We start from the raw sequence: 19,867 nt of genomic DNA, 5'->3' as shown, positions 1-19,867 counted from the left end.
GCGCGCAGGCGATCCCGTCAGCGGCGGATCTCGGCGCGCTGGCGATCCCGTCAGCGGCGGATCTCGGCGCGCTGGCGAGCCCGTCAGCGGCGGATCTCGGCGCGCAGGCGATCCCGTCAGCGGCGGATCTCGGCGCGCTGGCGATCCCGTCAGCGGCGGATCTCGGCGCGCTGGCGATCCCGTCAGTGGCGGATCTCGGCGCGCTGGTGATCCCGTCAGCGGCGGATCTCGGAGCGCTGGCGATCCCCATCAGTGGCGGATCTCGGCGCGCTGGCGATCCCGTCAGTCGGCGGATCTCGGCGCGCTGGCGATCCCGTCAGCGGCGGATCTCGGCGCGCTGGCGAGCCCGTCAGCGGCGGATCTCGGCGCGCCGGCGATCCCCTCAACGGCGCGAACTCCACCGCTATCTGCTCCCGCGTCACGGTACGGAGCAGAGGCCGAGCGCGGTGACGACGTCGTGGCGGCGACGTCACGCGCACCGCGGAGGTACAATACGCCCGCGGTCAACATGCCGAGAACGCCGACGCCCAGCATCACGACCCGCTCATGCATCGGCACCGTCTCGAACTGATCCAGCGCGTAGAACAGGCACGAGAGGGGTCCGCAGAGCGGCGTCGAGCGCAGCAGCGGGCCATTCAGCAGAGGGTGCGTACCACTCAGGTATCATCGCCGCAGACCTGCACCCGACCCAGCTGGAGAACACCCAAGTGCCACTGTTTCCGCCCTGGTCGCCGGCAACCCCCCCCCCCCCCCCCTAACTCGGCTGCCCAACTCTGCCATGACACCGCTCAGTTGGTGGTCCGTAATCACCAGGCGTCGGCCATCAGAAGCGAGCCGTGCAGCCGAGCTGTGGCAGGGTCGGGGTCGGGTCGGGGTCGGATCGGGGCCGCGCCCGCCGGCGTGCGTCCCTTGCACCACCGTGGGCGCGCCAGTGGCCGGCCGCGGCCTCTCGCCTGCCCCGGGTGGTGAGGAGCTGGAGGAGCTGGAGACCCTTCAGGGAGGAGCGCCGGCTGCTGACTGCGAGAGCGAGCGGTAGCGGCCGGGTCGCGGCTCAGGCGCGAGGGCAGTACGACGTAGTGCGATCGTCAGGACCGTAGCGTACTGAGCGGTAACGTTATGAGGTATCTAGGGACGCACGGGGTCATCGGTAGAGTAGCTGCACTCGAAATTAGATTTTGGAAAACGCTCGTGACGGCGGTCAGACGACCTTTACGTTTGAACCTCGCATGTAAAGAGGCGTTTTGTGATAAGTAAGTTTGCTTTTGCATCGATTTGTACCAAAATGCTAAAAATGTGCGTGTGTGTGTGTGTGTGTGTGTGTGTGTGTGTGTGTGTGTGTGGTGTGTGTGTGTGTGTGTGTGTGTGTGTGTGTGTGTGTGTGTGCGTGCGTGCGTGCGTGCGTGCGTGCGTGCGTGCGTGCATGCGTGTGCGTGCGCGCTATGGAAATAAACGTGCTGATGCTGTTTAAGCCTTTACCTAAAGCACGACATGACTGACCAGCCAGAGCCTTCGGCGGCGTGGTGCAGCGCTACAACTGTCGCGGAACGACAACGGCAACTTTCGTGATATTTATATGCCATTTCCAAATCAAGGCTATTTCCGTGCTTCTCAGGCGGCCTGAGTTTTCTTTGCCTTTTCTTCTCTCCCTCGCCTAGTTTTTTCCTCTAACTTTATCAGTTCAGGTCTCCTCCTCTCCTTCCTCCTCCCTCCCCCCCCCTCTGTCTCTTTCTCCCCTCTCCCTGCGTCTAATTGCTTCCGAGCCTCCGGGCCGCGCGTCCGCTCCACGTCGCGGTTGAACTGAAAACCGGTCCAATCGCCATCGTGGTAGCTCAGCGAAAACGCTCTGCAGTGGGCTGCCGATGCCGGCCCTCAGCCACCGAAACGCCCGGCCGAAACGTGAGTGAAAAGGTTTCCTCGCCGCGCCACGACTGCAATCTGGAAGCAGTGATTAGCTGATTGCGTCGGCACAAACAACAGAGCTGCGCCCGGTAGTTGGCGCTTCTGCCGGCTGGCCATCCTCAGGGCGCGCTCCTTCGCGGTGCGTTACGGTCGGTGCGGCGCCGCGAATGGGGGCATCCGTTACCGGGGCTGAGCTCTCGCACACGCACCGATTCACCGATTCACCCAGCCTGCCCCCCCCCCCCCCCCACACGCACACGCGCACCCGGACGGGGACCTGGGCTGCGCCGGCCAGCCTGGTTACGCTCGTGGCGCGGTGGTGCGTGTTCTGGACCTGTTAGAAATGCGTGGGGCTTTGGTGCACAACGTATTATTGCGTTGCACTGACAATCTGAAGTTAGTCCGTCGTGATGAATGGAAAGTAAGCCGTCAGACATGACGACTGCGTTCTGAGCTGCACGAGCATTAGCTTTGATGTTGTCTCCGTGAGATCATTCCACTTCAGTCGTTAATAACGATTGGGCACCATCTGATTTAACCTCGTAGTAATATGCAACGCACACAAACACCTACTATACGCGCCCGTGCCTATGAGCTGGTGCAATCAGTCAAATTTATCGGAAGAGCTATAGGTCTAATTCCATTTGACTACGCCAGCACTAATGACAAAGTGCCTTGCAATCGAACAAATACAGTTTGTAGACAGGAGCGCAATGATCGCGTGAGGAGCTTGGAAACTGTTAAACTGAAATGAGTGTCAAAACGGCCTACTCGGTAGTAGGGGAGCGTGGCAATCTAGTAACGTGACATGCAAAATTCAATAAAAAACCAAATACAAGCAAAACACAAGTGAACGGGACATCAAACGTCTTACGCAAATACAAAAACACATTGATTTTGTTGACATTCTTAACTCCTCGCTGGAAAGTTGAGGAATTAGATTGAGGCAATAACATTTGACCATTGATTGCCCAATCACCGCAAGTGTGTGCTGAGGGTTGAGGGCAAACACGACCGAGCACCGCAATTCGCTGGACTCATTTCGGAGTGAGCTGGACCAAATCCGGGATATGATTCTGACCGGCAATTAGCGGCTATCTGATGACTGATCGCACCGGAACCGAGGCAGATTGTTCTGATTGGATGGCGTCCGTAAGCGCGCGACACGCGCCGTGCCGATGCGTCGGGGTCAACAGGTCAGCGGCCGATGTGTGCCAGCCACCGTACGATAGCCCGTTCCCGTGTGTACGCGGTGCCGTCCGTCGTGTATAAGACGCACATGAGCAGGAAAAGCATGGATAGGATTCTAGGCTGAAGTAGATACTACAAACCCCAGGCTTTTGAAAATTTGTCTTAACTGGGCGTGATATAATATGTGCATGATAGTGGCAACGTGGTGATACAGCAAGCAGCAGCAGCAGCATACAGCATGAAGCGCCGTCACTGTACGCTGCCCGGGTACCACCCACCGAATCATCATCAGCGTCATGATGAATCGGCTCATGAATCAGCATGATCATAAGCTGCTGGTCCAGACCGGGCGCTGGCGGCCGCCCCCGCCCCCCCCCCCCCCCCCCCCCTCCCGGGAACCCGCAGCGCAGCGAGCGCATCGCACCGGGTTCAATAACTTCGCCGTCGTCCAGAGAAGGCGGCGAGGCGTTTTTACCGGCTAGTGCGGCGGCGAAAACTGCACGAGCCGGCGCGGACGACGGTCCGTTTTTTGCCGCGCTGCGGGCGTCGGGCTGCTTCCGCTCATACCCCGGCTGTCTCTGTCTCTGTTTGGTCCGGGAGGTCTGTTTGCGCTGGCGCCGCCAGCCCATCGGCGGGGACAGCCCTGAGATCAGCTCCGGGGCACCATCAGCTCCGCCATGGCCGGTGAGCCGGCGACCCCTAGACCTCGAGCGAGCCAACGAGAACGGCGTGTACCGCTAACCTGGTATATTCACACGCGCCAGCTGGGGCGACAGAAGGTCGGCCTAACACAAGATCTGGGCACACACGGAGCTCGGATGACCCTGTGAAAACATAACTTTAGGCGAGACAGACGACTGAAGTTCGGCTCGTCGCGAGGCGTATAATGTGGCAAGCTTGTCGGCGCCTGGCGGCATACAGAGTGAACACTCGACGCAGCTCAGACAGCAGGGTGCCACAGGCACTGATGGGACGACGATGGACCTACTCAGTAGGTCGAGGGACGAATTTGAAGTGATCGGACCTTATGAAAAGGCTTTCTCATCGCTAGAGCGAACTTTTTAAATAAATGCAGTGTGCCCACCATATTGAGGGCGCTGCACAGCACATTTAGTGCGGCGCTGAAAGCGTTCTAAGAAACCTCAGGCGACAGCGTGCACGTGAAATGCACCGAATGCTGCACTGTAACTACATGCACTTTCAGCGTATCTAACTTGGCGTTTGATGCGCTGATGGTATCAAGCTGGATGAGAGTAAGCAACGGACCCGGCCGCTTACATTGGACACATTTGCAGAATGTGACAGATATTCGCTGCAGGTGAATCTCAGCCTCTGTCAAACCCATTCCTCATTGCTCAGCCTCTGTCAAACCCATTTCTCATTGCGTACGGCCCGTTCCCATCGAAATCAGACGACCCATCTGAATGGCATGCGCTCGGCTTTCACTGGGCTGTTGCAGCCGCCACTGCCCTCCGGGCGTGACCTTCGGCATGCCGCTAGATATCTTAATTGCCCGTACTCGATTGGGTGTCGAAGTATTCACCCCAGATTATTAACGGTTCTGTATCGCGTGTTATACGAAAAAATGCTTGATGTCGTTGACGTACCGACATGGCTAACCAATCAAGAAGCGTTGTCAAGACGGCCAAATCCGTTTCAGCCATATCAAGAAATGGGAGGGAAAGCGTACGTCCCGAGTAGTTTCAACTTATTTCTTGCTGGAAATAGTTTGCCTGAGTTCCGGAAAGGTGTGTTGCTAGAAATAATTAGTTCCAGTTCGCTGAAGGTCTATATGCTGCTAAGTGCTTTCTCAAAATCCATGACAACGTTCCAGAACGGTTCGCAGAAAACAGCGGTCACTCTTTTCTTATTACACTGCTACCGGCTTTCACCGAAAGAATTGCCATCGGTCTGATATTAATGGCGCTGAATACATTGATCTCACATTTATTTGTGTTCCATTGGAATACAGTAAAACCCGCACATGAGCATTAAATCACGTAATGTGATATGGCACACGACATGGAACACTAAATAAGGTGACGCCTGATCCCAAAACTTATTTAGCAGATCCAGAGCCCTGACTCCATCACGGTGTAAAACACGCACCTAAAACGTAGCGTCTTTGTAAGGAACGTCTGAGCATAAGCTGTACAGTTTCTGAAAATCCACTCCGACATGATCATCTGTGTGACACATATTCGCCCTTGTGCACTGTGATCATTGACGTTACGCGTAAAATACATCTGAATACACTTCAAGAGCAGTTACCTCCTTGCCTGATGAAAAATATCATACCACAACCATCAGTATCATACCACTACCATAAATACCAATCAAACAAATAAACGAACAGTCTGACAAACAAACAGATTCAGCTACGAACACCCGGGGCCTTGCGTGGTGGCAAACGCACTCTTTGGACCCGGTGACGAATGTTACCCGCGCCAAGCAGCCGGGGGCTGGTGCAACAATCGACGCTGAGGCCGAGAGGCCCACTGCCGTCATACCATAGCCAGTTCAAGTACTAAACGCCTGGTGCGACCGAGACCTTCACGTTACCGCACAGCGACATTTAACGACGAGTGTGTCACTTTTCATTACGTTGAGGCGGTGTCCGGGAAAGTTCAATCTTCGCTGAACATAAGCGTGTGCCGCTGTAAAGCGGTCTGCTAACAATTGCGCAAGCCGGGCCACAGCAAGAAATAGACTACGTATGGCATACGCGCCATGTTAAGGTGGCACTGCATTGCCATTGGACTTCCGGTTAAGTTTTACATCTTTCGAACATCACTTTTGACATTCTCTGTTAGATCAAAAAGCATCTTGCACACGTCACGGTTCAATGCATAAAATGACGCCAAACTCCAAAACATACTTAGTTGATACACAGCCCTGATTCCCCCAAGGAGTGAAACACGGACATCAAAACGTTGCATCTTTGTAACGGAGGCGTAAACATAAGCACATATCTTGGCAAACTAATTCTTAATGCAACAGACGATGTCAAAAGAAGCGTTGGAAAGAAAAAATAATTGGCCGGAAGTTATCCAATGTGTAAAATGATCGTTAGTACAGTCATTCATTATGTACCATTCAAGGTAGAACAACGTCGCGGTAGAACTGTCTCTGATCCGCGTTGGCAGCTCGTGTCCAATTCATGTACCTTTTCAGGGCAGAATACATATCCAATAAGCACAATCCTATTAGATTATTTTCTTGGAAGCATGAGGAGATGGGGCGAGCAATGGCTAGCGCACTTTTCGCGCAGGTCTGACTTGAACAATACGTGACGATTGGCCATATTATCTTACAACGCAGTTTGGCGCGCATCCTGTTTCAGCCATACCGACAACTGCATTGCAGTAAACGGTGAGCATTGACGCAGGTACTCAATTAATAAGCGTGCGATTTCGGGTATGGACTTGCAATCTTGAAATGGAAGCTGCCATGATGCCGCATACAGATTGCAACGAAAACGAAGTGCGGTGACTCATAATGTAACGATGACCTCTTAACAAACCCAAAAGATCTCGAATACTGAAAAGGTAATTTGCATCAGCCGCTGACAGACCTACAGATTAGGCTTTCTGAACTAGGCGTTCCTGCCAAGGATCGAAATATACCACTTTAAATTGCCATGAGCCCATAGCATTTATATGCAAGGGCTCTCCCCTTTTCAAGGATATAATCTGATATCTTAAATTTATATACCAAATGCTGCAAATTTCGCCACATTTAGAAGCCTGAGAGTGGCACCGCCTACGATATCACTCCAAACCACACATGTGCATCCGCTTGCCACTTGAGAAGGTGTGAATATTTGAAGGCGACGGAGCCACTGCTCGTGCTCACCACACATGCACCGTTAGATGGGTTTCCACAGTGGGATAATCCCTGTTTTGTACAGAGCAGCCTTTTGCCGTCTGGCAGTGTTTTGTGGCACCCTATAGTATCATTGGCGGAAGCACTTCCAGCGCGAACCGCGGCCTCTTAGGCAGGCAGGAAGACGTCATTTCCTGCCCACTTCCCCCACCCATCCCCACTTCTCCAATCCCTAATCACTACATCGAATGAGGCTGTTGACCTAATCAACGACGCTGAGACAGTTCAGCAAATCACGAACATCGCCGCATGCGTTTGATAACCGAAGCTCCGGAATATAACAACTGAAATGTATTTGGCAAGCAAATAAGATTTCACTGCAATCAGCGAAGTCAGTCATTACCCTCCATGCCATGACCTTTTTATAACCTGACTGTTGCGAGAGCTCGTGATACCCGGGATATTGAAAATGGATCATTCACTAGCCGGATGCAGTCATCAGCTGTATTCCGTGCGTTCAAAATTTATTTGCCTTCTGCTTAACCAGTCTCCATGAATTAGATTGCTAACAGACCACTTCAGGAAAATAATTATAATAAATAATGGTCGCAGGAAATCCTACATGGAGCTTTTCATACCTAGAAATACCTATCCAAGTTACGGCCAGTTCTGTACAGCATCTCGTGAGCTGAACAAAGGGTCGTTTGTACGCGTCATGACTTGCATTTAGGCTTAGCCTTATACAGCTCCACGGTATTTCTAAAATAATTTACCTTTAAATATTGCACACGACAGGACTTCGTGAAGACCATTGTGTCCTGTCGTTAAGCATAATCGTTAATAAACCTTCCTGTCGACTCAGTCAATACCATAATGTTGTGCGGAACTCATGTATGAAGGCCGAAGGCAACTAACATTTTAAAACGCTCGTGAGCATGCTATGAGGAACAGCTATATACCACAAAGTGCCGCCATGTGTCCAGAAAATATGATAATGAAACGGCACACGCCACCATACAGCTCCGAAACTAAAAGCGGTTGAAGAGACACGGGAATTGTGTTTGATCAATTTCGTAGCATTCAACACCGCAGGACCAGTCATGTTTTTTCAAGCCTGAAAGGTCAGCCCTCCGCTCCTCCATGACCCACGTGAGTCTCTCCACTGTAACTGCAGGCTTAGCACGAGCCTTCCGCCGTCGAAGAAGCGTGGATAAGTTTGTTCGTTCTGGTTGTCATGCTCGTCTTGAGAGCCAAACACCATGAGCGCGCGACAATGAGACCCATTCGACCGTCATATTTGGCGATGATCAGAGCTGTGAATGATTCCCTGTCAATTCCCAGTCTGAGTATACATTCAACTGGCAGAGAGCAGCATCTATACATAACAGCTGTTTTTGTGCGCATCAAAAGAGTCGCGTGCATTACATCCCGGACTTACGTCGTTTAGAAACGAATTTCAGTAATCCCGGCAACATAGCTTTCAACTGATAAAGCATACTCTCAATTCAACCAAACATGTCTAGACTTCTCAAGTGTTTCTCCATGTTCCACATACTCCTAGACATTCCTTGCGTGTCGCCCAGTCAACGATCATCATCACGTAAATGTGAACAAACCCGTTCCACCCACAACAGTAACAAAATAATAAGAAGGCACCTTAGACTCCTCGTTTTGTAAACCAATTGAGGAGAGGGTCCCTACCGATGCGATATGGGCCATTAGCTGATTATTTTCGTGCATGTCTGAGACGCCCATCCCACACAAAGCCGCATGTGACGGGGTGCACGAATATCTGCCCTATTAGCGTGCACCCAGCGCCACACCGGCGCACGGATGCTCGTGCTCTGCTGACGCTGAGGAATGTCATGTGATGTATAAAGGCATCACAGCATTGGTCTGGAAGTTGCTCTGGAGTTCAGTGGCGGGGTCGTTTTTCATCCTTCGTGTAGTAAGCGGAATCCTAATTGGTTATGGCAGTAAGCCAAAGTCGATGCAAACGAGAACTAGAAGTCTTTCAGCCTTCAATGTTTAAATAAGTTGATGGCATCGCATGGAAAGGAGCCAACAACCGCGGGTGGTCCCTAATTGCTGTATACCTCTCACGATCTTGCCTACGACACAAGTTCGTAGCGTACGGGCCACACATTTGGGTTGACACCTCGCGTTAGGTCCGTTACATGGACATCAGCGAGAGCGAATGAGCCTGTCACCTGATCAGGGGCGCTCGCAGGGTCTGAGCGCGCTGATGTGCGCATGCGCAGCGTTCACTGGCGCGAGTCCAGTTTGCTCCATCGCTCTCCACTTGACTTGCACAGCAGCCTGTTGCTGCATTATTTGAAAACAAGTAGCTTCCCTCCTCCACTTTCTCCTCCTCCTCATCCTCCTCCTCCTCCTCCTACCCCTCTTTCCTCTCACTCTTTTCATTAGGCACTCATTGAACCGTATCAGGCCCGCAAATGTATTGCAAATGCGGTCGCCTCCAGTACCTGCCTTTATGGATGGACTGCAATGGTGAAGCAGACGACAGCAGCCCCCCCCCCCCCCCCCCCCCCATTCACGTGACAGGAGACCGGACATGGAGAGGCCACGGCCGAAGCCCGGCATGTGCCCGAGGACGGCTTCCGTGCGGCACCAGCCCGCCGCTGCCGCGCTGCCTCTGCGTCTGGTACCGCGGCGGCAGGGTCACCAACCAGGGCTGTTCAGGGCCGGCGTCGGTCCGCCAGGCACGGCGTGAACGTCGTCCATTACCCGGCGCATGCTAATTGGATAGTTCTCAGAGGGCTTTCGCTAATAACCGGGAGACACAGCGGCACGCGAGAAAGTTAAAGGCGGATTTATCATTCAAGCCACAGAGAGGTGTGAAGCAATGCTTCCAAGGCCTGACGCTGACAGTGCCTTCCCATCTTGTTTGGCTAAGTCTCCGTGTTCGCTTTACTTCATGCGAGCTACGCAAAGCTGCGGTCATCTGGTAAATTACACGCGCAACAGGCAGCAGGTTTACGATGTAGAATGTGCAAAATACAGTGGCACTCCACTCAGCGTGCTCGTTACACGCCCAAGTCTTCTCACTTTGAAGTCGTCAAATATGGCGGTGACACGGCGTTACAGCTGGAAAGCGCCTTCAAACAGAACACGCATCTTGCGGGGTGAGACGAGCGAGGTGATAGGGGACGTGCTTCTTATCCCCACGTAGATGAGGTCTGAACATAAACGAATGAAACCCGTTACCTTCGGGAGCCCAAGAGGACAGGACATGTAAATACGTTAGAATATCCCCCTTCCATGACTTCAGTGGACGGGAATTCATTGATGTTATACGTTTGCGCACAATCGTACAATTGATTCTGCTGAGACATTGGCTGTTTTTAGACCTGCCAAGGCGCGGCCGTTTGTATTGACCGGGCCGGACAGATTTGGAATAAATAATGTCCTCTGTGACTGTGACGTAGGGATTTGGAAAAGCTCTATCTCGGATTGCTATTGGTCACAATAAGCTGGGTTCAGCTAAGCCGCAGTTTGCAGCCGGGCGCACATTAAAAACATTGCAGTTAACTTCCAAAATCTTTCTTTTTGTTTCTGGCAACCTCATGGCAGTGCGGTCCGTAGCTACAAGACCGTAAGACCTCCAAAGGCACGACTGGTCGGACCTGGTCGAGCCGCTCACGCTGTGAGATGACCGGTTAGTGTTCCGATGTAAGCTGATGTGAGATGTTCGCTTAGGTCTCATTAGGACCCGATCGGCCCACCGTTTCGCCCGTAACAAGTGCTATTGTTTTGCTGTTTATTGCTCTAACTACGGAAATTTTAAGGCACGACAAAGCGTATACACCTTTGATTGCTTGCGTGCATATCTCATTCGTGCCTTCTTAACTGTTTCAAAGTTTAGCAATCAATATACAGTACGTGCTATTTCAATTAATTATGTCTTAATTAATTAATGTCTTAGGCTCGCAGAGATTTACACTTCTAAAATAGTCTGTAGTGTACATATCATCCCAAATCCAGTTTCTGATCCGTCAGATCGTACCCTTTCCAAGAAGCAGCCAGCAGTCGCGTTGATCCGACTCAAACAGTGCGCCGCGCTAGGCATTGCTCTGTAATGGCTTCAGATCCGCGATCAGCAAAGAACACGTTCATCTAAACATTTTCCACCAAATCCATGCGTTTCCGCGTGCATTCCACTTGGCGAAAAGCCTCTGGATTGAGAACCCTGCGATCAATCTTTTTCACTCCCGTCCGGTCCTTAGCCACTTTCCAGCGCCACATCCGATCGACCAAACAGTCATCAATCATTGATTGCGCGTCACCGGCTGGACGCAGCGCCGTCGCTGGAGCGGAGTCAGCCGTGCCGCACCGTTCCCATTGGTCCGTGCTAGTGCCCTGTCGTGGACCGCTGCCTTTCTGCGCGGTCTCACCGCCCCAGCTCGAGACGGCCAAATGAAGTGACCCGCTCAGAGGTGTCGGCGTCTGACCACGCTGTGTCGCCGCTCCCAGGGGCCGTCTCAGGCCCTCAGCCCTAGCCGCTGTCCCTGTGGTCGGACCACCAGAGCTGCGCTCAGTAGCGTGATGACTCAGAGTTAATCTCGTTTCGTGGGCAGTTCTCCACCGGGCTGGATGAGTGAGCGAGAGACGGGACGGCTCCGGCGCCAACGCTGTCAGCGTTTTCCTTAAACTCCGGGCTACCGGCTTGCAGAATCTGCACCGGTCCCATTTCGTTTTACCTGTGCTGCTTCCATGCAAGTTTCGTGATGGATGGGCGGCTAAGTGGGAGTAACGTTGAGTTATTACCCGACCGGGCACAAGTCTGCTGACCGAGAGATGTCGCCGCTGCCAGCGACCAACTCCAACGCCTGTCACGTGGCCTTACTGTCTGACCACGTGACGCCATCACCCCCAGTGCTCAACTGGATCTGCATGACACACACAGTGGGCCAGCTTCTCGCTACTGGCAGTTGGAAGCATAGCTGCGCGGATGAACACTCGCTCAGCATTCATCGGTCAATATTTGTTCAGCTGTGAAAAATGGCAGGGCATGACATTAGCCCGTTCTCACTGTCAGTTTACTCGTGCAGATTGCAGGATCATCTTTCCTGCAAACACGCCGCAAGGTTGGCAGCGTCGCTCTCAGAAGCTCTGCCTCATGTCTAGTTACCTGAGAACTGGCATTCCTTGTACTGGGAAAGCACGCCCGTGAGTCTAACTGAATGCTGGTCGGGGCATTTGAAGTGACAGCTTGTGTCCCGTGTGATCATGCAGACATCCTGAGAGTATAAAGTTCTACCGAAAATCACGCCAGTGCATACAAATAGCGTAAACAGCCAATACAACTGCCGCACTAGCGTTTGCTCCGCACAGGTGGTGTCAGTTCTACTTGTTTGCAACCCAAGGGTAGATGAAATGCAGTACATGCGACACCATACCTTGCGCTTCTATACACCGGGAGCTCCCAAAAACTGGTGAATATTCTCCTGAAACAGCGGTCCTCATCAAAACTACGAGAGGATCCAAGTGGCCCGTCTGAATGCCATCCCAATGCTACCTTGCTTCATGTCTAAAAAAGGAGACCGTGTTTCTGTACACAGTAGACGAGAAAGCCAAAAAGTGAAACTATGTTTGAAAGCAAAATCAAGCGTCATAACTTCAAGGGAAAATGGGACTTTAGCTATCAGGCTGTCGGGACGAATTCTCCCTCGCCTGTTGCGACAGGCAAAGAAGCTAAGCAACGCCTACCTGTCCTCACTGTCAGCGGCACCATACGCCATCGTCAAACAAAGACGTCGTTTTCTGTCCCGTTTTTGGCTCGGGTTGGCACGGTTGCAGTGGCCGACGCTGTTCGCCGCCATACAGCTGCCATCCGTGGGAGCGAGTTTCAGGCAAGGATTCGGTTTCCGGTCTGAATCATCAGTGGGAAGAAGATTTCACCGAAAAACGGCCCTGGCAGTGTCGCGTTAGATATGGGATATGAGACTGGGAGAAACGGAGAACAGCGGACGGCCATGAGCGATTCGCTGCCATAAAATGGCTACTTTGGTCAGCAAAAGCGGTGAGCGGAGAGGTCGCAACCCTCCACCTGTCGTCGTCATCGGCGACATGATCGATATATCGCTGTGTGAGCCCGATTAAATCGGATTGGTTTGCACGCAGGTCGGATCAGCGTGTTTTACAACCGTTCAACCACTTATTGATCGGGGACGCCGCTTTACGACCGACTATTCGCATACCCTCCCCACGGCGTTTGTGCTGCCTCTGCTGCCATCTGTCCACGAGTTTTCAAATCACACAGCGTGTCCGCAGCTTGCCGCAGCAGAACTGACTGGCTTTGACCATCATGGTCATCACTACCATGTACCCATCAAGAATCGCTGAATACATATGGCTGAATGTTTTATTCGAGCCAATATGCTTCATGTTCCACGATAAAAGCGACGATGTGACAGCGATAAAAACACCAATAGCGTTAAGAGACCAAAACTGGTTATCTGCTCTTAGATAATGGTATAGAAAAAGCAAGCAAACACTTTCATTTGTGTAACATTGGTAAAGTCCAGGCTCGAACAACAGCACGGTTCCGGAAAGTCACAACGGCCTGCGGCAGGTGGCTCCAGGACGAGGCCGTGCAGTACGACGATGTCCTCCACGCCAATCTGAGTCTCTTTCACCCAGCCTTCCCGGCTGTTTAAGCTGGGTGATGGGCCACCCCAAAGCGGCGGCCACCGCAGGCCTCGTGACACGCTGACCAACAACGATGCGAGGGGTGGGCAGCGGCCGGACTGCCAACGGGGCACAAGGGTTATTTTGGACCCTGGCGCCTATGTGGTCACGGTGTGTAACAAGGTCATTTATGCCGCGCCAGCCCATGGTGTGCGAGACCGATAAAATTTGATCCCGACTCTGCATCCACGAGATGACTGAGGCCACGAAATGCACCTTTAGCACTGGGCTGACATAACAGGTCGCGGTCATGCACCCCAGACTCAGAGACCGTGCCAGATGATAGGGAAAACATGGGCTCTGATAATGAGTTAACAGCTGTAGAATGGTGACGAATCTGATACCAATATAGACAAAACAGACTGACATCGTACTTTTTTACTAATTTGGATGCGCCACGCCCAGGACAAGGTACGGTCGGAGGTAACTTCCGACATCTCCACGGTCTGTGGGGGAGGTGATATAAAGTTAGAGCTGTTGAGATGAAAGGAGAACTATTTGCTGGCCCGAGGTGCCCGGTCGACGGCAGCTGGCGAGTTGGAGCTGCCCTCTTTCTGACTAACCCTGTTACGCAGGGAGTTTCCACATCATCAGGCCTGGTCTTAAAATCGCCGGCTGTGAGCCGTTGTGACCTCGCAGAGCTGCGCAGTGGCCATGTCGAGATTTGACCAATGTGATATTCAGGATAGTATATGGCTGTGTGCCTCTCTTACGTTATTGGTGTCTTTTCATCATGACTGCATCATCGTTCTATCGCGTAGCAAGCTGTCTACTGTCTTGGAACAAAGATTAAGCTGTATGTATATATGTATAGCATAATTTGCATTGAATCCATGGCAATGATGATCATCGCCATGATGGTGGTCATGCGGTCAGAGCTCTGCTCCTGCATTCTACAATCACGTGGTGTGATTTGAAGTGTCGTTGATAAATGGTGGTAGGACTGGCAGACAATACGTGGGAGGGTGTGCGAATAGCCACTCGGCTGATTTTAGCTCTTCGGCGTACGACAGCCAGCCAGTCTTCTTCTCGTAGAACCTTGCCGCTCTTTGATACAAGCTCGGAATTAACAGCACTCATTGGTATCACAGGGGACGTTCAAAGACGCATGTCCGACGCCGTGGTACTTCAAGTGTAACGGAACTGAGTGAGCAGTTGATTGCGGCTAGCACAGCGAGTGAGTTGTGCGGTTTCGTCTCAGGGTACGTGTTACCAGCCTTTGCACAATAAGGCGTCTATGCATTTATTTATGTTATATGATTTAGGGGGAGTGTCGAGCAAAACGCTTAACCGTTATTAGGTTAGGCACGTCGGATTTTAGGGAAAGGTCAGATTTCTGAAGTTCTTGCCCAATAGCTCATAACTGATATTCGAAATGTCGGCTTTCGCGGCAAGTTCTATAGGGCTCATTATACCCGACTATCAAGGAAAGCTATTTTTCAATATGCTTATTTTGTTGCATCTACTTACCTTAGTACTATACCTTCCGAAGACTTCTGACGTTTTAGATCTGCGTTCACCTGCGGGAAGGGCAGATTCTACCAACATACACAGAGATCTCGAGAACTGTTTGCCCAATTGCTATGAGACCAGCACCGCTCTATTTTTTTCAACAAGATACATTTTTAACATAAAAAGTTAGCAAATTTTCGAAACAGGGAGCCATTAGAGAAAATGTTGCATAATGTTGGTTTTGCAAAGGTCCCTGTGCGCATCTTAACCAGCTCATTTTTGTATGAAACAGGCGCGGTTCGGCTTGACGTGCAGGGACGTTTGGAAACGTAAGGCTGCAGTTTGAAACTGGACATCACAAGCGGTTTCAGAGAAAAAAAAAGTGGGAGAAAACGATTAGAAATGTGTGCTATCTTTTGTTTCTTTGTGAACATGACTGTCAGGTATAGGGCAGTGTTCCAGTTCCTGACGTTGCGGCCAGATATGAATTACGTAAGTCGTAATATTTAAGGTGTTCGGCATTCCTTTTGTTCGATCAGAAGCTAGACTCAAAGGTTTTGAAAATTCTCTAGAAAATAGACACGGACACGTTTTCGGCGGGCCTCTTTTCTAAAAGCAGATTGGGCCTATTGGATGTAGTGTGAAACAACATGTACAGTTACGTCCACAATTTTCTCATCCCTGAAAGAACCCTTTCTCCAGCAGCCGTCCTTCCACCTGGATTCCTTCTGAGATTTTTAGACCGCACGCAGACCTTATGGAAGGTGAGCAGTTCGCTAACGTACTGTAATTGATTATGACGGAATTTTAGTTCATAGTGTTACATCCAAAGACAAGATTTTAACGAAGCAATATTTCTGGTGTTTGTGATATGCTGTTAGACAAGAACTGCCCTTTAAAGCAGAACAAAAACAAACTATTAGCATTTTATGATGAAAGTAAGAGAACACTTCTGGTAAAACCAATGTTGGCCATGATTCTTGAGGTGAGTTTTTCGTCAATATCCATTCCACGGGAACCATTGCCTTGCCATTCAGCCCTGCTTTCTGATCCCGCGAACCTGCGGGCAGCTGTTTTTGTGTTACTTGGGTTGCTTTCACTAGGCGTATCAAATACCCCGGTACCCCGCACCTGACATCGCTCTTGGCCGTCCGGACGGCACCACCTTCACAACGTGCTTACGTGAGCTAGTATACTCGAATGTCCTTGCTAAACCAATCGCTGCCAAGTATTATTTCGGGGACCGGCTTTGATCTCATGCATTTATTATTAAACTACCAATTATTCCGACATTAATCGTTGGAGTCTGGCCCATTCTAGTGGAGTTAAGTTCGCGGCCGTCTCCATTTCCCCCACCAGATCGATCGGCCAAAGGTCAGCGTCTCCGGCCAGTGGGACCGCAAGGTTATCTGCGAGCAGCGGGCGGACCTGGGCCGGGCGCCGGCCCTGCCGCCGAGCCCAGTCGGGGGGTCCGCGTTGGAAATCGCCGCCCGCCCAGGACGGGAGCCGTTGGCCGCCCCGGGGTGCCGTCCCTGGCGTCGACGTATCGGCCCCCGACAGCACTGGCGGCCGTGGGGACACGCTAATCTCGTCAGGGTAGTCCGGCCGGCATCATCGCCATCGATTGGCTTTATGTGAGGCCCAGTTGACGCGAACGCCGCCAGGCCGGCTGGCCGCTCGGCTCGTGGCGTTAGCCGTAATCGATCTCGTGCGGACGGCTCAGTGTCCCCCCGGCCCCCGCGAGGCCCGCCGCCATGCCCTGCCGTGGCCCGGCACGTCCCACCCACAGGGGCCCGCCGCGCCGAGAATACGACAGCGCTGCCCCGACGTGCCGCGGATGAATACTTGATGCGGCGCGGTCTGCCATCGGTCGCGTCGAATAGCGATGGCTGCCAGCGGCGATGGACGCGAACGGCCACTGCGCAAATGGACGATGCTCACGCACGCGGCACGGAACGCAAGCTGGCGTGTGTGCCGCACTCCGGAGCGCGGCGCCAGCGCATCACGCAAACGCGAGGGCAACACGCTGAGCAGTCCCCCGAAATCAAGTCAAAGGGCCCGTGCGATTGGCGCGTTGCCAAAGGCGCCGTGGAAATGAGAGCTGTGGACTTTCGTTGGAGACAGGGCGCGAGAAGTTGGCAGCGATTTCACGCTCCGATTGAGCAATGCGATAAAGTCTGAAATGCGTTCTGATCACTGAATAGTTCTCCCCGGAAGATAGTGGTTTAAGGTTCCCCGCTTTCCACTTCCACACCACCGCGCGCAGATAACGGGTCGCTGAAAAGCGAGGGATACTTAAAGAGTTAATGCCTTCTGCTTTCACAGCACGCTCCAGCACACGCGCTGCCTGATGGCGGACAACGCCAAAAACGGGCCTCTGCCTGCTGAGAGGCTGGCGGCTGTGGGCAGCTGTAATCACCAGTCACACCTCACCAGCGACATGTCATTGGACGCCAAGATCAGCCGTCAGCATTGTTGCTCAGGCGCCGCGCCAGCTGGCAACGACGCCCGCGTCCCCAGGGACAGTCTGTCTGCGGCTGCACAACATAGTTTGTGGTCATAGCCGGTGCCCTCGTCTGTCGTCCCGGCCCCTGTTCATCGTCACAGGCAGAACATCTCTTGCCATGACAAGGTGATCAGACATCAGACAGTCAATCCGTCTGTTTTCTCATCAGGCTCTGGTTTTAAGATCTATTAAAAATCCAGCCGACAAAAAAGGAATGCCTGTCATCCTGGCAATCTGTCTACTGACACCAGCACAATGTTGTCATGTGTTGCTGCTCATTTCCATTTTTTCACCGCCTGTTACCGCCGCCAGACCGTTTTCGTCGTTTACCACCGCTGTTACTGTTACTGTCACCGTTTGCTGCTATCACCGTATCATTAACCAACAGCTCCGGCCTGTCCGCGGCGCGGCAGGTTCGTTACTGCCTCCCGTCCGTCCGTCATGGCCGCCGGGCCTCCGGCGTATGCTTGGCTGGCCAACGAGCAGGCAGCAGGTGGTCGTGCGGCCACGGGTAGCCTCGTGGCAAAGGTCAACGCGAGCTCGGAATGAAAACCGCCGCGGGCCCTTGTGCCGACAGCGCACCGCTGGTTGAAACAGTTTGCGGGCAGGGGATCAGACGGAGCACGTTTGATGCAGGCGCGCGTGCCTTGCTCAGCGGTGGAGGTTCACTGCCTGCCACGCCACTCAAAGCGTATTCAGGGGTTGATGCATTTCTTCGAAACCGGCGGATTCTTTCGTGCTTGATTTTGGGAACCGATATGCAGGCCTTTAAAGCAAATGTCTTCGTGAGGGCCAATGTGCATTGCCATTTAATGCTGGTCTTCAATGCTTACAATTTGGCAACCAAAATACCTTTGCCTATTCGCTCATTCACGTCAGTAAAGCAGGCAAACGTCCAAACCGGCCCATACCGCTCGGTGAGGATCGAAAGTTGATGCGGCTCTTGTTCCGGTCCGAACCTGCTCAGTTTGCTCAGAGGACTGAAGCGGTTTTTCGATGTCAAGTCCCAAGCTTGGCTAGGTCAAATAAACAAAAGCGCATCACGTACGAACGTTATGTCCCACTCCGTTTTCCTGGTGACCGTCCGGTTGGCCGGCACACTCACGACACTCGCAATGATCACAAATTGACCACGGTTCCCGCCGGCATGTCGGTCGGGACTTCACGTGGCGCGACTGGTGGGGCGAGGCGGGGATCTCGACCCGGCCGGAGGTCATCCCTCATGGTCACACGGTCCGCTGCTCCGCGCCCGCTCTGTAGCTGTGGTGTAGTGGGCCGGGACGGGAGGGGCTGAGCTCTGTGGTGTAGTGGGCCGGCGCGGGAGCGGCTGGGCTCTGTGGTGCAGTGGACCGGCACGGGAGGGGCTGGACTCTGTGGTGTAGTGGACCGGCACGGAGGGGCTGGGCTCTGTAGTGTAGTGGGCCGGCACGGAGGGGCTGGGCTCTTTGGTGTAGTGGGCCGGCACGGAGGGGCTGGGCTCTTTGGTGTAGTGGGCTGGCACGGAGGGGCTGGGCTCTGTGGTGCAGTGGGCCGGCACCGAGGGGCTGGGCTCTGTGGTGTAGTGGACCGGCACGGAAGGGCTGGGCTCTGTGGTGCAATGGACCGGCACGGAGAGGCTAGGCTCTGTGGTGCAGTGGGCCGGCACGGAGGGGCTGGGCTCTATGGTGCAGTGGGCCGGCACCGAGGGGCTGGGCTCTGTGGTGCAGTGGACCGGCACGGAGCGGCTGGGCTCTTTGGTGTAGTGGGCCGGCATGGGAGGGGCTGGGCTCTGTGGTGCAGTGGGCCGGCACGGAGGGGCTGGGCTCTGTGGTGCAGTGGACCGGCACGGAGGGGCTGGGCTCTTTGGTGTAGTGGGCCGGCGAGGGAGGGGCTGGGCTCTGCAGTGTAGTGGGCCGGCACGGAGGGGCTGGGCTCTGTGGTGTGGTGGGCCGGCACGGAGCGACTGGGCTCTGTGGTGTAATGGGCGAGCACGGAGGGACTGGGCTCCGTGACGTGGTGGGCCGGCACGGAGGGGCTGGGCTCTGTGGTGTAATGGGTCGGCACGGAGGAGCTGGGCTCTGTGGTGTGGTGGGCCGGCACGGAGGGGCTGGGCTCTGTGGTGCAGTAGGCCTGCATGGGGTTGTCTGCGAGCATTCAGAGGAACACTACTGTACTGAACGTCGCACATAAGCCGCAGCCTGCGCACCAGGCATGTTGAAAATCTGGTAGCGGGATCGGGCATTCCAAAAACAAGTTGCTGAGCTTCATATTTCGAAAGCTAGGAGATCTTCTGATCCGTGTGAT

At 53.3% G+C, this 19,867-nt stretch overlaps 1 protein-coding gene across 1 annotated transcript in view; it reads right to left on the bottom strand.

The window, feature by feature from the left end:
- Positions 1–19,337, bottom strand: part of SK (small conductance calcium-activated potassium channel) — a 123,969-nt gene extending 104,632 nt beyond the window's left edge. The window contains exon 1 of the mRNA XM_037223225.1: positions 18,941–19,337. Coding sequence (XP_037079120.1) covers positions 18,941–19,337 — 397 coding nt within the window. The remainder of the gene's footprint in view (positions 1–18,940) is intronic.
- Between the last annotated feature and the right edge of the window lie 530 nt (positions 19,338–19,867).

The sequence above is a fragment of the Pollicipes pollicipes genome, unplaced genomic scaffold (genome assembly GCF_011947565.3).
Source record: "Pollicipes pollicipes isolate AB1234 unplaced genomic scaffold, Ppol_2.1 Scaffold_4881;HRSCAF=5763_pilon_pilon_pilon, whole genome shotgun sequence".
Lineage (NCBI taxonomy): Eukaryota > Metazoa > Arthropoda > Thecostraca > Pollicipedomorpha > Pollicipedidae > Pollicipes > Pollicipes pollicipes.
This window is presented reverse-complemented; position numbering and strand designations above follow the sequence as displayed.